We start from the raw sequence: 21,441 nt of genomic DNA on the forward strand, positions 1-21,441 counted from the left end.
AAACATGATGCACCAGATAACTTCAAAGCTCTTAGCTGAACAAGAGGTGTTGCATTAGGGTTGGAGGCAGAACCTGCAAACAAGATCTCTACACACGTAAAAGGATGGTTCTTTGGTATAGGAGATGGTTCTATTTAGAACCATGAGTTCTACATACCTACAAAAAGATGTTTCTTCAGGGGCTCTGTTGTGGAGAAATTGGTTCTGTGTAGAAGCATGAGCATATAAAGAACCCTTTGCCAGATTATAAGGTTCTGTGCACTGTGAAATGGTTCTTCAGACTGATGGAGAACGTGTTCTATACGATTCTATGAATAACCTTTTTGGAAAGGGTTCTGTGTAACACCAAAAAGGGTTCTTCTATTACAAGCTTGACATCATATCAATAGAGAAACCCTTTTTTGGTGCTGTAGAGAACACTTTTCAGAAAGGTTCTATATAGAACCAGATACAGCACATTCTCCATCAGTCTGAAGAACTATTTACTTTACTGTACACCTTTAATCATGTCAAGGGTTCTTTGAGTGTTCATGGTGCTACATGGAACCATTATCTTTACTGAAGAATCCTTGAAGAACAATCTTTTGTGTGTAAATGGTTCTTTGCATGGTGATGTGATGCAGAATATGTTGCATATGGTTCCATATAGCATCAAAGGGTTCTGTTGTTACGTGTTACACATGTAAATGTAGGAAACCCCGTTTTGGTGCTACATAGAACCATTTTTCAAAAGGCTCTATATGGAACCATATTCCATACATTCTGCATTATCTGAAGAACCATTTCACCGTGCAGGGAACCGTTTAAGCATGAAATGGTTTGATATAGAACTGGTTCTAAATGGAACCACTGAAGAATTTTGAAGAACTTTTAAGTGTGTAGCAAGTATAACCATTTCCTTTATTATAGAACCCTTACAGAACCATGTTAAGTGCGTAGGTGCTCCAGAAAAAAGACTGACTGTTCTAGGTTGTTAAGCTGTGGTCACCATCTTTATTTTCAGGCTCTAGATCAATGACCCTCAGTCAGGTGAGCTTCAGGGTTTGGGGTCCGTGTTCACAGAGTTCCTTTGAGCAGGGATTCTGATTTAGGATCGGGTTCCTCTTTTGTTTACTTTGAATTTACTGACTAGAACAGACCCTAGACTAGCATCTGAGGAGCCTGTGAATACAGGCCCACATCAGTTATGGTAAGTAGGTCAGATCAGTGACCTGTGGTCAGCAGATTCAGATGTTAAACCAGTAACCCTTGGTCAGTTAATCAATTTTCAGATGGTCAATACTTAGCATCAGAGTATAGAACCCTTAACTGTGGTCAGTAGGTCAGCTTCAGAGTATAAAACCCTTAACTGTGGTCAGTAGGTCAGCTTCAGAATATAAAACCCTTAACTGTGGTCAGTAGGTCAGCATCAGAGTATAGAACCCTTAACTGTGGTCTGTAGGTTAGCTTCAGAGTTCAGACCCTTTACTGTGGTCAGTAGGTCAGCATCAGGGTATAGAACCCTAAACTGTGGTCAGTAGGTCAGCTTCAGAGTATATAACACTGAACTGTGGTCAGTAGGTCAGCTTCAGAGTTCAGACCCTTTACTGTGGTCAGTAGGTCAGCTTCAGAGTTCAGACCCTTTACTGTGGTCAGTAGGTCAGCATCAGAGTATAGAACCCTTAACTCTGGTCAATAGGTCAGCTTCAGAGTATAGAACCCTTAACTGTGGTCAGTAGGTCAGCTTCAGAGTATAGAACGCTTAACTGTGGTCAGTAGGTCAGCTTCAGAGTATAGAACGCTTAACTGTGGTCAGTAGGTCAGCTTCAGAGTTCAGACCCTTTACTGTGGTCAGTAGGTCAGCTTCAGAGTTCAGACCCTTTACTGTGGTCAGTAGGTCAGCATCAGAGTATAGAACCCTTAACTCTGGTCAATAGGTCAGCTTCAGAGTATAGAACCCTTTACTGTGGTCAGTAGGTCAGCTTCAGAGTTCAGACCCTTTACTGTGGTCAGTAGGTCAGCTTCAGGGACTTGTTCTCAGAGCAGGGTTTGCTGGTAAGCTTGTACACTAGGGCTGCTCAGTGATGTCAGAATTCCATTCATACCTGCAGATGTTTGTGTAAAAGTGACCGTTAGACGGGTTCCCATTCCACTGTGAACTCCAGGAGAGCGGAGGGTTTATATGACACTGAGTTACTGCATTACTCATTTCACTGTATCATCACTTTACAGTGCAGGGCAGAGACCTCCTTCACTCCCGGTGGAGGTCAATGGAAAGACCTTCCATTCAAAGCTGTTTTGGAGCGTTTCTGTTCGTCCGGTCATCACAAAGTATTCGCTCAGTGTAGACGACGACTGCAGAGCTCAGATCATGCAGAAAAGCCAGAATCACAGTTCTTAGTCATTATGTATTTCACTGCCGCCGGAACAAAACCTCGCATCTCCAAAACGGGAACTTTACAGGAGAAGGAAAAAACCTGCTTTACTTTCAGTGAAAGTCAGTGGAACTTCTTTCCCAAGTCGTTTCTTTTGGTCCATCCATCATCAAATGTCTATGCCGCGTAAAGAGCAACAGGCGTTTCCACTGATGTGGAAAAACGACAAAAATGGAGATGAAACAGCAATGAAAGTTTCCAATTGTCTGTGATGTTTGTAGATCAGCCTGGGCAGATAAAAGCTTCTGGCCTTCCGTATCTTGGCTGATTGAGAAACCCTGCGTTGTGAAACGTCCTCGGGCTGCGGCCTGCTGTCACGTTCGTGGTCATGACGGGTCTTTGCGGAAAAGCTGTGCACTCGAAACTTTATCTTTCAGTCCATCTGCAGAATCGTGTTGATGGGCTAACCTGTTTTTCCACTGGGTTGTGTTTTTAGGCCTTGAGTAAACGCAGCCAAGTGGAAACGTCTTCAGTTTCCAGGGTTTTCCTTCTACCGTCATGTTCAGAAACACTGACCACCAAAAAGTAATGTAACTGTAATATGTGTAGCGTTATTTAGCAGGTGAAGAGGAGAATTCCTCCCTTAGCTCAGTGGCTGAGATGTGATCGAGTGGTTTTAAGCGGTGGTGATGGGAACCAGGCGTCGCCATGACTACAACACAGATATAGACACTTTATTTACCATCCAGAACCACCAGACAACCTACACGAGTCTTCTGAGTTTATATGGAATGCTGATGATGGAAAATAGTGGAAAATCTGGAATAATGAGTTTTCTTTGGGGACTATTTTGCCGCACAGCGCCCTGCATGTCTCCCTCCACCATGAATGGAGTTGAAGTTCTCTAAACTCTCATAAAACAGCGTCTCAGTCATCAGGCAGTGAATTCAGAACCAGTTCATGTAGGAACTTTCTGTGAGGAGCTTTTAGAGGGACGTCTGGTTCCCATCACCACCACTGTGAGCGGCTCTGACTCGGTGAGTTTCTCTAGAACAGAGCGTTTCACACCGAACCGCTCAGAACCGCTCTGTTTACATCTTAACCAGTTAATTATTCATACATTTAGAGAAAATGTGATTTTAAAAAAATAATATTATGTAAATAACAGCGGTAGAAGGGCACAGGGAGCGTTTTCAGAGGCTGAGTGCTGATGATCAAATCCAGAATCAAATGGATGGTTTAAATGAATCAGCTGGATCAGCTGACTCATTACTGGCAGTGTGTACATACTCGAGTGCCCACATGTTTGCACAGCGGGCGTGAAGCAGCTCTGATGTTTACATTCTGCTGCATGTCCGGGTTTAAACCCTCCTCACGCCATGAAAACAGTGCAGAAACGTTAATTAGTGCCAGTGCTACCTCATGATCAGCTGAATCAGGAGCGTTAAAGCAAAAGAGAGAAAAATACCCAGACTCTGCAGTGCTGTGGACCTTCAGACCAAAGTCCAGCTCCTCCACTGTAATCAGCAGTCCACTGTTATCCATGTCCAGTGCTTTACTACAGAAGATCGGTATTTATTCACGGTCTGTACTACCTGCATGTCCACTATCTGTCCGACGGTATCCAGTCAGCTCTTTTATAGGTGCCTCTATTGCTGATACAGGCGTTCAGCTTGTGTAACCTCCATGGAAAAGCACCGAACACTAGAATGGGACACTGTCTTGCAGCCAATGTCACCATGCCCAACACCAAGCGTGAGCTAGAGGGGTATAAAGCCCCCCAGCATTGGGCTGTGGAGCAGTGGAACTGTGTTCTCTGGAGTGATAGAGCTCCATCTAGTACCTTTGGGATGAGTTGGAGTGATCTAGAACTGACCATTCAACATCAGTACCTGAACTCAGTAATGCTCAATCAAATCCTCACAGCAATGTTCAATATCTAGCCATCCCAGAAGAGTAGAGGCTATTACCAGTGTAAAGGGGGACAAACTGACTAACACCTTTAATTTCAGAAGAAACGCTGGTGTCTACAAACTTTTGGCCTGTACTTGGAGGGGGAGGTCTTGGGGGGGGCTAAGCCTGTAAAAGAAGCAGTGGCTAATTTGCAATACTTCCCTGCTCTACTGTACAGTGGACATGTGCAGTGTGTGAATGGTGTGTGCTGGTGTTTTGCAGGTCATTGCGGGGGCCGGTATGGACGTGGACTTCTCCGTCGTCTCCCCTCATGGCGTCCAGCTCATCTCCGAGTTCCGTCGCTCTGACGGCGTCCACATGTATGTCCTTCATCCCGTTGGTTCTCTGCACTATTCAGTTATAAGTGTTTCTGATGGGCTGTTTTCCTCTGGCTGGGTTCAGTTAATGATGCTGTTTCTCATGCGGACTGTGTTTCTCCTGTGATTTAGCTACTGCTGTCCATGGTTCTAGATAAGGGTCTCAAACCTTAGTGATTACTGAGGCGAGTGCTTCGTTCGTAGCTCCAGCACCAGAAGTAAAGAAGCGACCTTCAGACGAGAAACGCGTCCTGGCAGATCAGCTACGTTTGGTGTGAGGGGAAAATGTGTGAATATTGCTTTAATGCGCTCTGCTGATCTTTAGGGTGGAGCCCACCGAGGAGGGCGACTATCAGCTCTGCTTCGATAACAGCTTCAGCCGATTCTCGGAGAAGATGGTGTTCTTTGAGGTCATCCTAGAGAACGCGGCCAATGACCCGGGAGCAGACGATGAGTGGGCGGGCCTTGGAGAGCCCGAGAACCTATTGGAGTACAAACTGGAAGATATCAGGGTAAGAAACGGATGATTCTTTGTGTGTGTGTGTGTGTGTGTGTGTGTGTGTGTGTGTGTGTGTGTGTGTACATATATATATATATATATATATATATATATATATATATAAATAAAACATACCTCACTTTTAATGTAAGTCAATGGAATCAGACGTCTTTCCAAGTCATTTTGGGTCGTTTCTTTTGGTCCATTCTTCCGGAAATTTACACACCATGTAAAGGAAACCATGTGCATATGGTATTGCGCAAAAGTCAGAGTGCACCCTTTCATTTCCAGTCGAAACATTCAGTGTAAGTTACTCATTTTTGAGGAGATATTTCTGGGAAAACTAGATTTAAATTTAATCCACTTGCACAAGGAAGGAAAAAGACTGAACTAAACAGGGTTTTCCAAAACTGGAGTTCAACAACTGAACAAAAGCTCCAGAGAAAATGAGGCTCCTAACAACCACCTGGAAGAGCTGGTCGACCCCAAAACCGCCCCCATCAGATAAACAGCACTGAAAGCTTTGACCTCTGAGAGAGAGGAGAAGATCAAGCTGCTTCAGATCAGACCCACCAGAGTCCAGACCTCAGCACCACTGAACGGGTTTGATTACTTCAGAAAATCAACCAGCTTCTCAGACTGAGCTTTGGAGGCGTGTCTGCGGGTTCTTTGAGGAGCTGGAAGTGAGGCTCCTGAGAAGATTATACGTTATTATACATCATTATATTTAGCTGTTGAGGTGTTGAGCTGTTTTGATTGGATATTAATGAAATAAATAAAGGGTCTCTGACTTTTATCACAGCGCGGTTCTTCAGGGGTTCTTTAGTGAAGACAATGGTTAGAACAATATGTACACACACATTTTATAGAAATACACTCTTCTATGGTTCTTTCATAAAATCACTGCTTCTATTTAGAATCAAAAACTGGTTCTCTGTGTGGTGAAATTGTTCTTCAGATTGATGGAGAATGTGTTGTGTGGTTCTATATTGGACAGTTTGCAGGCTTAAATGGTTCTTTGCACGGTGAAATACTGCGATTTGTACAATGTCAAGCCCGGTACAATAGCAGAACCCTTTGTGGCGCTACAAGGATCCATTTTTCCAAAAGGTTCTATATAGAACGATCTGCAGCACTACAGGAGAACCACTGCACCATGCCAAGAACCATTTAAGCATTAAATGGTTCTGTGTAGAACTGTCATGGGTCACGCTTCCGTTAATGTGTCCGTCTCTCCGCAGGAGTCGATGGACTCCGTTCACCGTCACCTGGAGCGCAGTCGGCAGATGCAGACGGTTCTGCGGGCGTTCGAGGCTCGAGACCGGAACCTGCTGGAGGACAACCTGTGGCGGGTCTCCTTCTGGTCCTGTACCACTCTGGTGGTCATGCTGGTGGTGGCCGTCACTCAGGTTTACACAGTGCGCCGTCTCTTCGATGACAAGAGGAGGATCCGTTCCTGAGGCCACGCCCCCGTCCCGCTGATCAGCCAATGGGACCTGAGCATTGGACAGGAGCAGGCTTGGGGGAGTGCGGAGGAGAGGAGGAGTTTAGACGGAGGCCAGCAGCGCGTTAATGTGCAGAGATTCTGTTCCAGGTGGTTTTGGGCGATTTCGGAGTCGGTTCTTCGTGAAATGTTGAAATTGGGGAAAATCAGGAGCTACAAGGTTTTGAGATGAACGTGACAATAAAGTTGCTGTTCTAACAAAAAGCTCATTTTTCAGAAGAAGGCAGAAAAATAACGAGCGCTCTGTTCAAGTTTCACTTCTGTTGGTTCATTCGTCAAGAAACGACAAAACAAAGAACAGCTGGTGTTTACAAATGGTGTCAGGTGTGTGTGTGTGTGTGTGTGTGTGTGTGTATTTAGCTGCTGTTGGAATAAAACCTCGTATCTCCAAAATGTTAACTTTACAGGAGAAGGAAAAAACAAGCTTTACTTTTAATGGAAGTCAATGGAACCGGACGTCTTTCCCAGTCATTTTGGGTCATTTCTTTTGGTCCATTCATCATGAAGTTTTCACACAATACAAAAAGTAACAGACATTTTCAAATTATCACAAAAACTGAAAAACGACAAAAACGAAGATGTGAGGTTTTCTTCTAACAGCAGCTGATAGATATACACGTGTGTGTGTGTGTGTGTGTGTGTGTGTGTGTGTGTGTGTGTGTGTGTGTGTGTGTGTGTGTGAACACGGATATTAGAATAAATGGGAATAATATTAACGCGGTAACTGGTGGAGGATACAGTGAGTCGCTCAGCTCGTCTTTAAAATCAAACCACTCCGGTTTCCTTACGGTGTTTGTGTTTATTTGGATGTTTCAGGGTTTCATTTCTTCTGTTTTTCCACACCATTTGAAAGCTCCAGCTGTCCTTACGGGGGGGATAAATAGTTTTATGTAATGTGAATGAACCGAACCTGGCCATGCAAAAGTTTGGGCACCCCTGCAATTCCATGCCGTCGCTGCTTTTCGAAGTGAAGAAAGATTTTTTTCTGTATTAATACAGTAAATGTGCAGAAGTGCGTCCACTGCAGGCGATGCGTCCACTTATTTACACTGAAAACATCGACAGCGTGGAATCAGCCCAGGAGTGCACTAACTTTAGCACACAACTGGAATCTAAGGGCGTTAACCTGCACTGACGTTCCGTTTTTCCTTCTTCTGAAAAGTCGGCCAAGCGCTGGAGATCCGAATGATTGTGCCCAGTAAGATTAAACCAGGCCGGTCGCGCTCCGGTCTGGAGGCGCCGGGCTGAAGTGCCTTCCTCTCAGCTCCCAGCAGCTGCTTTAGGATCAAACGTCTCCTCTTTCGTCCCGATTTCTGACCGTTGGACCTACAGCCACTCCTCAGACGCAGCGACTCGGGGGGGCTGGAAAAATGTGAGGCCGGTACGACGCTCGATTCCTCAGCTTCCTCGTTTACGCGCCCTGAACGGGCTCCGTGGCCCGCGGCTCGCTGGCTTCACCTCCAGCTGCTCGGGTGAAGAGGAGTGCTGGGCGTCAGTGACGTCCAGCCGGTCACTCCAGTCTTCCGTTTCATCTGGAACGCTGCCGCTCGCTGTTCACACCAGTGCAGTAATAGCTCATCAATAATGTAATAACGCTGCAAAGTGGCGTAATAACAACGTAATAAACTTTGGTCGCTTTTTATCATCAATTCAAATATTTATCAGAACGTTATTGACATCAGGCAGTTTATTACATTATTATTACCTTGTGTGTTTAGTTTTTACATCGTCAGCCGCCTCAAAACAACAATAATATAATAAACTGCCTGATAACTTTAATATTTTCACCAATAATTTCATAAATTACTACATTTTCTAGTAACTATTGGACTTTTTAAAAAACTTTCCACCTTTATTATTAAAGTGCCATCAAAATATTATGAAATACTGCAGAAAAAAAAACAATGTATTACATTAATGATCCGTTATTACACGACTGGTTGATCCAGGTTACAGACATCTGCAAAAGTTTGTGCACCCCTGGTAAAATTCCATGATTTTCTGAGCGTGAATAAGTATACACACCCTCTCCAGAGACCTCTGGCTCTTTTTTTTTTTTTTTTTATATTTCCTGAATTTAACATTTTGGAACAAAAAAAATAAAACCTAAAATGTGGCCTGTGCAAAAGTTATGGCACATTTTCTATTTCATGTTTTATGTATTTATATTTTCCCCAGTAGAGATTCAGCAGCTAAGCGCTGAAATAGAAAGGAGCGAGTGTGCTCTCTGTAGAAGTTGTCGTGAATAACCTGGAGTTTTAGGGGTTTTGAGGGGTTAAAAGTTTTAAATATGATAATATAACAATGTAATATATTATTATGAATAAGAGCAATGTTATTTTATTACGTAATAAATGTAATAAACTCTGACGGGGAACAAATTACTGTGGTTTAAAGGAGCTCTGGGTTTAGTCGGAGCTGGAGCGTCAGGATTTTTTTAGGTTATAAGACTCTTTGCTTTTCTTGTCTCGCTCTAAAAACCTCAATTTCTCCACGGTCTTCCTCAGCGCGGCCACAGCTGAGCTGCTGTGCCTGAAATGAGCTTGATGTGATGAAGTGGACGTAAAGGAATGTTCTGTATATCCGCGCAAACGCCTGTTTTTCTCAGAGATTTTTACAAAATAAAATGCAATTTAACGACTTGTGTTTGTGTTTGAGATTAAAACGATATCCACAGTGCACAAATGTGTGGGGTGTAAAGCTGCTTTGGGCTGTGGAGCAGTTCTCTGGAATGATGGAGCTCCATCCCATACCTTTGGGATGAGTTGGAGTGATCCAGAACATCAGTACCTGACCTCACTAATGCTCAGTCAGATCCTCAGAGTAATGTTCAGCATCTAGGGTAAAGCCTTCCCAGAAGAGTCGAGGCTGTTACACCATAGACTCACTATAAATACCTTCAGGAGAAACCTTGATATAGACTGATAGACATTGTGTCTAGCCATCTATGACACACATATACATACACTATCTTGCCAAAAGTATTTGTTCGTCTGTCTGCAGTCAGAGAAGTACCGTCTCCTGGCAACCCCCAAACCCAGACTCGTCCATTGGATTGCCAGATGGAGAAGCGTGATTGGTCACTCCAGAGAACTCATGAAGTTTGGAGGTCTGTAGTGATTGACTCTGCAGAAAGTCGGTGACCTCTGCGCACTATGCCCCTCAGCATCCGCTGACCGCTCTGTCATTTTACGTGGCCGACCACTTCGTGGCTGAGTTGCTGTCGTTCCCAATCGCTTCCACTTTGTTATAATCCCACTGACAGTGGACTGTGGAATATTTAGTAGTGAGGAAATTTCACGACTGGACTTGCTGCACAGGTGGCGTCCGATCACGGCACCACGCTGGAATTCACTGAGCTCCTGAGAGCGACCCATTCTTTCACTAATGTCTGTAGAAGCAGTCTGCAGGCCTAGGGGCTCGGCTTTATACACCTGTGGCCATGGAAGTGATTGGAACACCTGAATTCAGTGATTTGGATGGGGGAGTGAAGAGTTTTGGCAATATAGTGTATATATATACATACAGTATCTCACAAAAGTGAGTGCCCCCCTCACATTTCTGCAGATATTCTATCTTCTGATGGGACGTCGCTGTAGAACTGAAACTCTGATATAAGTTAAAGTGGTCAGTGTGCAGCTTGTACAGCAGTGCAGATTCACTGTCCTCTGAAAAGAACAACACACGGACATTAATGTCTAAACAGCTGGCAGCACAAGTGAGTCCACCTCACAGTGGACGTGTCCAAATTGTGCCCAATTGTGTTGCCGTCCCTCCCTGGTGTCACGTGACCCGTTAGAGTTCCAGGGTTCCAGGTGTGAACGGGAAGCAGGGCTGGTAATTTAGTGTTTTGGGTACAATTCGCTCAGACTGGTGTGGTGGAAATGAATGAATTTGAGCCTCTGAGTCTTTCTCAAAGTGAGTAACAGGTTTATTAAAAAGCTAACATGACAAAAAATGGATTCTCTCTCCCTTTCCTATATCTTTCCTAGCTGTGTGTTGTGCTTCTTATACCCTTCTGTCATTCCCCCGCCCTTCCATTCCTCTTATGGCAGTAAGCATTAGTCAGCATTATTCTCAATTGTACACCATTCTCTTACATGTTTATCTTATACGACCTGTTTACAGCGAGCAGCCAAGCAAAACATCCAGATTCGACCCGTAGCCTTGTGGCTGGGCGCCACTGCCTTGCCGCCTCTATCTTCACACTCTGCTTCTGTTCTCATAGCGAGGTCACTTCCACTTATCTCCTGAGACACAAAACAATCCCGCTACCTCTCGGCCACTGTGACGTTTATAATCATCCTTAAGCATAATAGCTCAAAAGGCATATTTCAACACTATTAAATACATTAGAGATGCAGGGAGCAATACATATCACAAGAAGTAGCACACATATAAATGGTATTAACATAGTAACAATCCAGTGTCCCCATGGGCCCATCAGAAATTTCAGCCAGCTAAACCAGATATTCAACCAGACTGGATATTCAACACGGCACCTCATGGCCAAGAACTCTCTGAGGATGTGAGGAACAGAATTGGTGCTCTCCACAAAGGCACCTAGGCTATCAGAAGACTGCTAACACCCTGAAACTGAGCTATAGCACGGTGGCCAAGGTCATACAGCAGCTTTCCAGGACAGGTTCCACTTGGAACAAGCCTCACCAGGGTCGACCAAAGAAGTTGCGTCCACGTGTTCAGCGTCATGTCCAGAGGTTGTCTTCAAACAATAGACACATAAGCGCTGCCCGCATTGCTGCATAGGTTGAAGAAGTGGGAGGTCAGCCTGTCAGTGCTCAGACCATACGCCTTACGGTGCATCAACTCGGTCTGCATGGCCGTCGTCCCAGAAGGAAGCCTCTTCTGAAGCTGATGCACAAGAAAGCCCGGAAACAGTTTGATAGAGACCAGCAGTCCAAGAACATGGATTACTGGAACCACATCCTGTGGTCTGACGAGACCAAGATAAACTTGTTTGGCTCAGATGGTGTCCAGCATGGGTGGTGGCACCCTGGTGAGGAGCACCAAGACAACTGTCTCTTGCCTACAGTCAAGCATGGTGGTGGTAGCTTCATGGCCTGGAGCTGCATGAGTGCTGCCAGCACTGGGGAGCTGCAGTTCATTGAGGGAAACAAATTCCACCATGTACTGTGATGTTCTGAAACAGAGCACGATCCCCTCCCTTCAGAAACTGCACCACATGGCAGTATTCCAACTCGATAACGACTCCAAACACACCTCCAAGATGACAACTGCCTTGCTAAGGTAAAGGTGATGGACTGGCCAAGTATGTCTCCACACCTAAACCTGTGGGGCAACCTCAAACGGAAGGAGGAGCTCAAGGTGTCTAACATCCACCAGCTCCGTGACGTCATCATAGAGGAGTGGAAGAGGATTCCAGTAGCAGCCTGTGCAGCTCTGGTGAATTCCATGCTCAGGAGGGTTCAGGCGGTGCTAGATAATAATGGTGGTCACACTAAATATTGACACAATCTGGACACGTTCACTGTGAGGTGGACTCACTTGTGCTGCCAGCTATTTGGACCCCATTTCGCCTTCAGAACTGCTTTAATTCTTCATGGCACACTTTCAACAAGGTGTTGGAAACGGTCCTCAAAGATTTTGGTTGCCACATTCAAAGTCCCTTAAATCCCCTTTCTTCCCCGTTCTGATGCTCGGTCTGCACTTCAGCAAGTTGTCTTGACCACCTCTACATGGATAAATGCACTGAGTTGCGGCCGTGTGATTGGCTGATTAGCTATTTGTGTAAACAAGCAACTGAACAGGTACCTAATAAAGTGGCCAGTGAGTACACGCACACACACACACACACACACACACACATATACACACACACTCTGACAGATACAGAGTATTAATCCTGAAGGAAACTGAAAGACAAACAAGTTTCATTCCCTTTTTTATTCCCATTATTCAGTTTATCATTTTATTTAATTGCGATGTTCATCTCTCCATAAGGAATATCATAGTATAGCAGGCACTTATAGTCAGAACACATTATACACCATAAAAAAAGGCCAAAAAGAAAGTAAAAACGGAATGACTGTAAAATAATAACCAGAAAAAAGCCACCAAACGTGTTTACTGTGTTTTAGTGTGCAACGTCTTAACGTGGGGGCTATGAAAACAACACTGACACACATTTATAATCCCAGAACCGTGAGGAAGTGAATCTGGGCAAATTCTGTCCACTCAACCTTTTCATATCACTAATAACCGATTTAGGGCACTAAATGTTTGAATACATATTAAAAAAAAAGCAAACGGACAAAGACGGCGCTGGATTTTGGCGCTTTAAGGCACATCATCGCGTCCCTTCTGTTAGTGTCTCAGCGTATAGAACAGCTTTGTTTCCTGCATAGATTTAGAGCACATGATGCGCAAAGTGCGTATAAATATACAGACACGTTATAAAGTCATAAAACCTTTAGAGACGGCGCCGCTAGAAATGGAGCGCTTCCAGTTTAGATGGATCACATTAATTAGTACACAGGCAGAGCAGTAGCGTAAAGGTAGAAGGTATTAGGCACTAATATTAGCGAGTATATGGAAATATATACTGTCTGCTTCCTGTTATCAAACAAGAGCTAATAATCAAAAGCAGCTTTTGGTTAATACATATTTAAAAAACGCTACTCAACATCTTCCCCTCAGACATGGGAATCAGTTGTGTTGTGAAATGGCCAGACAGGACTAATCAAGCTGGGAGAAGTTATGTAGAAAGGTTAATGTTCAACATTATATATTTGTATATGTATATATAGTTCAGCACTGTGCAAAAGTCAGAGAGCCTTTATTTAATTTCCAGTCAAAACAGCCTCAATAACTAAATATCATAATGTATAATCTCAGCTGTTCAGCCAGTGAGTCGTTCTTCTCCCTTCATTCCAGCTTCAGTTCTTCTCAGGAGCCTCACGTTCAGCTCCTCAAAGAACCTGCAGACACGCCTCCAAAGCTCAGTCTGAGAAGCTGGTTGATGATTTCCTGAAGTCATCAAACCCATTCAGTGGTGAGGTCTGGACTCTGGGGTGGTCAGTCCATCGTCCAGCTTCTTTGTTTGGTGTGTCCGTCTCCTTTTCTCAGTGAGGTTCTTCTTGATCGGCTACACGTCCTTTCAGACCCACAGCGCTGAGTGGTCTTCTCACAGTGGAAGGATGGACAGAAACACCTGTGGATGTTTTCAGATCTGAAGCAGCTTGATCTTCTCCTCTCTCTCAAAGATCAAAGCTTTCAGTGCTGTTTATCTGATGGGGGCAGTTTTGGGGTCGACCAGCTCTTCCAGGTGGTTGCTAGGAGCCACGTATTCTCTGTAGCTTTTAATCATGTAGACTGGGGTTCAATCCCCCACCTGGGTAAACACCCTACACTACACCAATAAGGGTCCTTGGGCAAGACTCCTAACACCACCTTCGCCCACCTGTATAAAATGATCAAGTTGTAAGCCGCTCTGGATAAGAGCGTCAGCCAAATGCCATAAATGTAATCAGTTGTTGAATTCCAGTTTTGGAAAATCCCTTATTTTTCCACAAATATGGAATGTCCACAACTTAGCAAGGTGTGGGATCGAGATGATTAAATAATGGCCTTGACTTAGTAAAGTGTGAGAACGAGATCCTAATGCGTGGCCATAACTTAGCAAGCCGTGATCTCGTTCCCACGTCTTGTAATGGCCATGACTTAATCATCTCGTTCCCATGCTTTATTAAGTCGTGGCCACGCATTGGGATCTCGTTCCCAGGTGTTAATAAGGCGTGGCCATGCATTATTTGTATTTATACAGGCTGTTGCCAGCGGAGCTCCGTACCAATCACATTTCCATACCTTACTAAGTCATGGCCACGCATTATTGTTATCTAATCTCCTCACAAACATCTCCTGAACATGAAGAGCCTGTATATTTTGGGCGTTTTGACGGGAAATTGTGAAAATAAAAGACGTTCTCTGAACTTGACGGTACTGTACATATTTTCAAAAACTTGTATTTGTTCCTTTTTCTCCCAAATTATGACACACTGACAGGTTTTAAAGCTCTGTGAAATGTTTTAAAGGAACCCTTTAAGAAGAAAAATAAAAAATTCATCAGAAAATCATGACAAATCAATGTATGACACAATCTAACTGTGTGTTTCTGTCAGTATGATCATATACAGGTGGATACACACACGCCCCTGTGTTTAGTATAACAGAGTGTTTCCTCTGTGTAGACTCTAGTCCAGCAGAGACGGCTCAGACGGGCGGATGATAGTGGGCCTGTTAGGAGCTGCTGGAGGTCGTCTGTTAGAGAGATACAGAGATATAAGGGGGGAGATGTTACTGGGCTCTTTTTCCAGCCCACCTCGCATTTCAGCCCTGTCTAGACATGAACAACAGGTTTGCTTCCTTGGTTTAACACTAGAGCTCCGAGGCTAATGCAGCTAAACACGTACTGGAAGCCTATGGTCGGGTTTCCATTCAAACGTTTCACAAACAAAATTTAGCAGAAAAAAAGCAAATGAGGTCGTGTTTCCATCCACTACAGCAAAGGCTACCGTGACTGGGATCTGCATCGAACCGTAGAAGTAGAATCATCTTTACAGCCATCGTGAAAACTGGCAAACGGCTGTGAAGATGATTCGACTTAAAGCAGGAAGCGAGTATTATTATTTCAGCTGAGAGACGCTGGGCAGGACGAGCAACTGCCCTCCTAATGAGGGCTGAAATCTCAGCGCCACCCTGACAACGTCTGCCTCACACCTGGGAACCCAAACACACCAGACGTTCGGCAAGCCAGCTTCGGTTTAGGCCTTTCAGAACGTGGACCTTCAAAAAGCTCTGCACCATGACTGGACCGTGTGTAGGGCCAATCGTTTCGTCCTTACAGCTCGATGCTTCATTATTTACGTATTTATAAAACCTTTTCCATCACCATTCCTGGAACTTCAGCTTTAGCGATATTCGACCTTTTCCACCTCATCCTAGTGTCACTCTTTTTGCGATATTTGGGCGTTTTTCCCAATTTTTCAACATTTTTAAAAACTGGGGGATGGAAAACCCACTTATGTAGAAACTGAAGCCCAAATCAAAATCTGACTTTAGGAGTTTGTTTCTGCTACTTTTTTTTACCTGCAATTGTTTATGGAGACGTCATTTCCGTGAACACACTTTGAGACGGTTTACACACATTAGTGGCAAGGAGAACCTCCCTCAGAGCTGAGGAAGAAACCTTGGGAGGAACCAAGGCTCAACAGGGGGGGGACTCATCCTCCTCTGGCCAGACTACCTACAGAGTTATTATTCTACTAATATTAATAGCAGTAGTATTAGTAGTAGGAATAGCTGGGAGTCTATGAGAACTGCAATGTAGTTTTCTGGGAACTGTTTTATGTTTGTAATGAGTCATTAGTATTTTGTGGGAATGATTTGTCATGTTTTGCTGCCTAATTTGGTCAGAGAATTTTAATCGGAGTAACTTTTTTTTGTTATATAAATTTATATTACTACTAACAATAATATAATAACAAACATAATTCAGTGCTTCGCTCCTGTATGCCTAAATTACATCCTTGCCTCAAACTGTGGAGGTGTTCAGTAACTCTAATAGTCATGATTCTGTGCTTTCTGACTGTTTCAAGGATGTCTCTGCTGTTTGTGGTGGTAACCGTCAGCATGGTGTATCAGAGCTTTGGTCCAGTGCCCTCCAGTCCAATTTACCCCCTGCTCATTAGCATGTTTTAGTATAATGGACCACGATAGGTTGTAAGCTTATTCGGGATGTTCAAAACATATACAGATCTGCCAGGCGGCGCCCCGCATACAGCGTTTTACCAACGTTCAGGAGTTAACCTTTCAAAAATTCCTGTCTGCAGGTGGAGGGATTTAAAGTAAAACAAATCCAGCCATTCTTCCAGTTCTGAAACGCTAAGTCCTACCTGGGAATTCCCGGCGGCAGTGATGGAGGCACTCTGGTGGGTCGTGAGGGGATCTGTGGTGGGGGAGCTTGAAGGGGCTCCAGAGTCCCACTGCCATACGCATTCACAGGGGAAGGACCCGGACGAGACGGAACAGGAGGAGCACCGAACGAAGGCACGGGATTGGCTGGTGGAGGGCCGGGAGTGGGCCCACGAACAGCAGGAGGACGGCCAGGAGGGGCCGCCGATACTGCAGGCTTATGCTGAGCAGGAGGGCTGAGAGAGAGAGAGAGAGAGAGAGAGAGAGAGAGAGAGAGAGAGAGAGAGAGAGAGAGAGAGAGAGAGAAAATAGTAAAGATAAATAGAGTTAATCAAGATTTACCTTTTTAGTAACCAGTATTCATAAAGTGAGGTGCTGAACCACCATGAGCCTCCAGATGTGCCTCGATCACGTCTCGTCATGGATGTGACGAGTCTGGAACGGCTCTGGAGGGATGGAACACCCCTTCCCAAAAGAAACTCCAAAAGATAAGACATTCCCACAGTCGGGGTTTTGATGCTGGTGGTGGAGACCGAAATGTCCCCTCAACTGGAGACCTGGTGACTGAAGGCCAGAGCGAATAATTCACATCTTCATTCTTACCAAACTATCCACTGGATGGGGGCACTGACCACCCCATCAAGAGAGAAGTGTTACGTCACTGGATAAAGGTGATCAGTCACTGCTGATTTACGCTGCGCCCTCCCTCCAAGAGGACGAGTGGATCCAAACCATGCTGAGCATGATGAGTTATTGAAGCAATGAAGATAGAAAAGAAAGCATGTTGTGATGTTATGATACAACTTATCACAACAGCAATATACACGGTTATGTTGCCCAGCCATAACTGAGGTCAGCTGGACCTGCTCTGCATCCTGCAGAGGATGGCAGGATGTTAAAGGCTTAACTGTGTTAATCAGTGCATCTGCACTCCTGACGTTTCTCCACTCGTTTGTTCAGGTTCTTCCTTTATTTTGTCACCAGTCTGTCCGTGGTTGCGTACGTGTGCATACCTGGAGTCTTTCTGCAGCCAGGTGTCGTCCACAGGTGGAGGTAGAGGTGTGGAGATGGTGGTGGTGCTGATGTCTCCGATGATGTTGAGCGCCTCTCTGAGAGCGTGATACATCCTCAGCATCTCGTCCCTCCTCTGAGCCTGGTCGGCGCTCTCCTCCATCAGGCTGTTCTGATCCGCGGACGAGTAGAGATACGCTAGCAGCTCCGAGTGGATGAACTCCTTCGCCTGGGGAGAGAGGAGATGGAGATGTTCATATATCAACAGAATTACACTAGCAATTAATAATAACTGAGTAAGTCCAGCAACTCACACAGCACAGTATAACAATACCAATCATTAGACGTTATCAACAGGCTAGCAGGCATGAGGGACTCACGCTGTTGATCATGAGGTGCATGATGGTTTTGGGCATGAGGTCACGGATGCTCTTGTTGACGATGCCGATGTAGGAGTCCACCAGGTTCCGGATGGTCTCCACCTGCCTCTCCAGCTGGGGGTCCATGGAGAACGTGTCGGCCGGAACACTTTCGTCATTCTCCACCTGAGAGAAAGAGTACAGGTGAGCGGATGAACGGGTGAATGAGTGAGTCAACAAACAGGTGAGGGAGTGAAGAGGTGAGCAGATGAACAGGTGAGTCAACCAACAGGTGAGAGAATGAACAGCTGAGGGAATGAACAGGTCAGAGAAAATGAAGATATGAGCGAATGAAGATGTAAGCGGATGAACAGGTGAGGGTTGTTTCCAGTGTTTAAACCTTAAATCTCACTCAAAGATGTCTCCAGTTTTTTCCTGACACACACCTGGTCTTTCTCCGGATACACCCCTGCCCGCAGGAACGAGGCTTTCCAGCTGTCCACGTCCTCCTGAGAGTCGCACGCCAGCTCAATCTGACGCAGGTCCTTATACACATTCCTGACGGCACACACAAACGGATCAACGACGGTCAATCACGAGAACAGTTCTAAACCACGAGCTGCGGACAGAAAGATAACACTCGAACACAAACGCACCTCTGCTCAGTGTTGAAGATGGCGAAGGTGTGTTTGGTGGACATGAAGCCTTTCTCCACATCTCTGATCTTCAGGTTATCTAAGGGAAGCATGTACTTCTTCTCCTTCTCCTAAAAATAACCACACACTCTTCTTGTAATGAAACGCCAGTTAACAGTGGGCGATCCAGCAAAATGATATCATCACGATACTTGAACACATTTTATGATATAACGGTCTGCCATCCAATCAGCTGCTAGCTACTGTGTGGTTTATGCAGGTAGCGCTGGGCCGTATGATTAAATGTAATAACTGGATAGTTCAGGTTTTCACGATACATCATGTATCACAATATTTATTTTTTAAGCAGTAGAACCCGAGAGGGAGTGTGTTATCCTGAAATAACATCCGGTGGCCGTAGATCATCACAGCCGTGATGTTATTGGTGATAACTCCCTCCTTGAGTGCTCTACTGCTTTAATACAGCAGTTAAATAAATACAGTAAGAAATGAATAAACTGGCCGTGAACGCGGCGTTTAATATGTTTTAATGTTCTGTTCCTTCCTCCTAATTAGAGCTCCTTAACGAGCAGCTCGTTGCTACGTCAGAGTAACGAGCTCCGCCCACTTGCTGCTCAGCCGGCAGTTCGTTCTCCAGCTCCTTACACTAAATTCCCAAACTGTCGTCACCACTGAGCAGCTTTTCAGTCGGCAGCTGTGACAGAAGAACAGCTGAACAACCTGGAATCAGCCAGAAATGAACCCAACACCATTCGCCAGACGTGTCTGATCTTCAGAGTCGGACCAAATCAGACCTGGCCGTAAAACTGACCCAATATCAGGTTCAGCTCAGTTTGGTCAGTTTGTCCAGATCAGTATTAATGCTGTTTTGCTCCAGCCGGTCTGTAAAGCTTCTTACAGCCTGTTTAGTTTGGCGAATGGTGTTGGGTTCATTTCTGGCTGATTCCAGGTTGTTCAGCTGTTCTTCTGTCACAGCTGCCGACTGAAAAGCTGCTCAGTGGGGACGACAGTTTGGGAATTTAGTGTCGTCTCGTCTTCAGAGTCGGACCAAATCGGCTGTCGGTCAAATGTGGTCTTAACAGTGTCCGTTTTCTGTTTGTGGTCAAAGTAAGAGGTAAAAACGTTCAGACGGCTTGAGCGTCTCCGACAGCTGTCAAAGTCGTTGCCTAGCAACGGCGTCTCAGTGGATTTTCTGATTTGATCAGCTGTTTAGTGCTCTAAAAGCACTAAGCAAACCGCTCACCTCCTCGTCCTTGTACCAGGACAGAGACTCCGCAGTGAGGACGAACCAGTAGTCTCTAGAGCCGCCCTTCATTATGCTGATGTTGATGGTCAGCCAGCCTCGTCTGATCACCTGCACAGAGGAGGAGACAAACACTTTATTCACAATCACCTGTGTGTGTGTCCATTATTGACCCTTTCAGGCTGTTCAACAGGAAATGCAGGTTAAGGTTTAATTCAACATTTAATTAAAAATAATTAAGGATGAAATGAGGATAACAGAGAGAAGTGGAGTAGAGCTAGCCATGTTTAAACTGGGCTGAAAGCTGCTCTGTCCACTGGGTCAGTTTAAGAGATGCATAGGATCTAAATGCTGCTTCTCCGTGTTTAGTCGTCGCCTTCAGCAGGACTGACTGACCAGTTCCTAATGATCTGAGAGTTCCGCTCGGCTCATATCGCTGCAACAGGTCAGATGCATACGCTGCTCCTGACCATTAAGACATTTAGAGCGGGAACAGTTCCTTCTTTGACTTCTAGTGAACCAGCTGAAGCTGTTTGAGGGTCTTTTTTTGGGAGTCCAGTTAGGAGACCATTACAGTGATCAACCCTGACCATTACAGTGATCAATCCTGCTAGAAATAAAGGTGTGGAAGAGTTTCTTCAGGTCTGGCTTTAGTCAAAACATCTCTGACCTTGTTGATGTTCTCAGAGGGGTACATTTGTTTTGTATAATTAAACTGTTGAGATGTAGGCAAAGTCATTCAAAGGTTTCATGTGAAATGCGCCATTTTAGACAGGGGTCCAGGGGTCACAATGACTACAACACAAAAACAGACCTTTATTTAATATTCAAAATCACCAATGAACCCACACGTCTTCGGAGTTTCTATATCACTGCTGTCGGAACAAAACCTCACATCCCTAAAATGGTACCTTTACAGAACAAGGAAAAAAAACTAATTTTTATATAAGTCAATGGGACCGGAATTTTTCCAAGTCATTATGGGCTGTTTCTGTTGGTTTATTCATCATGAAATTTACAAACAATGTACAGGACAAAAGGGACTTTCAGAGTGTCAAAAACTGAAAAACATATTTAAGATTTGAGATATTTAAGATAATAGATCCTTTTTTTTGGCCAAGATATTGTCAAATCTATCATAAAGCAACGTCTCAAACACAGCATAAAATTACAACCCTTTCATTTAGTATTTTTCCGTGGGGGAGATTTTAGAGGTGGACGTCTGGTTCCTATCACCACCACTGTGAACAGTTCTGACTTTTGAAAAATCTGCGGAATTAAGGTGATTAAAAGCTGACTTAGTAACTGAGTCCATCAGTGCGCCAAGGTTGCATGCTACTTCTTTAGTTCTGGTTCTAGTTCTTCAGTTATCTAGCACCGTGGAGGAGATAAGCTGCAGTTCTGCGTTGTAAGTCCTAAGACTGAGTGTGAGCTCTGATCAGTGAGAACGGCGAGGTGTGTGGTACCTGATTGGGCATGGCTCTCTTCTTCGTCACATTGGCGCTCTGCTGGGCACTGACCACATAACACAGACACATACATCAGACATCATCTGTAAATGGACTGGACACATGACTGATCAGGGTCAAAAGTG

The 21,441-nt window shown here is 44.7% G+C and overlaps 2 protein-coding genes across 4 annotated transcripts in view; one reads left to right on the forward strand and one right to left on the reverse strand.

The window, feature by feature from the left end:
• Positions 1-6,831, forward strand: part of tmed1b (transmembrane p24 trafficking protein 1b) — a 7,537-nt gene extending 706 nt beyond the window's left edge. Inside the window, exons 2-4 of the mRNA XM_017683272.2 lie at positions 4,530-4,627; positions 4,950-5,136; positions 6,365-6,831. Of these exons, the coding sequence (XP_017538761.2) occupies positions 4,530-4,627; positions 4,950-5,136; positions 6,365-6,583 (504 nt within the window). The 3' untranslated portion in view covers positions 6,584-6,831. The remainder of the gene's footprint in view (positions 1-4,529; positions 4,628-4,949; positions 5,137-6,364) is intronic.
• A 7,205-nt stretch (positions 6,832-14,036) lies between these two features.
• The window catches only part of dnm2b (dynamin 2b), a 34,981-nt gene continuing 27,576 nt past the window's right edge, over positions 14,037-21,441 (reverse strand). For all 3 annotated transcript variants that reach the window (XM_017683256.2, XM_037543423.1, XM_017683257.2), the window contains exons 15-22: positions 21,314-21,362; positions 19,848-19,958; positions 18,605-18,714; positions 18,395-18,506; positions 17,970-18,134; positions 17,592-17,818; positions 16,560-16,814; positions 14,037-14,925 (exon numbers count right to left, since the gene is read on the reverse strand). In XM_017683256.2, coding sequence (XP_017538745.1) covers positions 14,859-14,925; positions 16,560-16,814; positions 17,592-17,818; positions 17,970-18,134; positions 18,395-18,506; positions 18,605-18,714; positions 19,848-19,958; positions 21,314-21,362 — 1,096 coding nt within the window. In that variant the 3' untranslated portion in view covers positions 14,037-14,858. The remainder of the gene's footprint in view (positions 14,926-16,559; positions 16,815-17,591; positions 17,819-17,969; positions 18,135-18,394; positions 18,507-18,604; positions 18,715-19,847; positions 19,959-21,313; positions 21,363-21,441) is intronic.

This window comes from Pygocentrus nattereri, chromosome 12, assembly GCF_015220715.1.
Source record: "Pygocentrus nattereri isolate fPygNat1 chromosome 12, fPygNat1.pri, whole genome shotgun sequence".
NCBI classification, from domain to species: domain Eukaryota; kingdom Metazoa; phylum Chordata; class Actinopteri; order Characiformes; family Serrasalmidae; genus Pygocentrus; species Pygocentrus nattereri.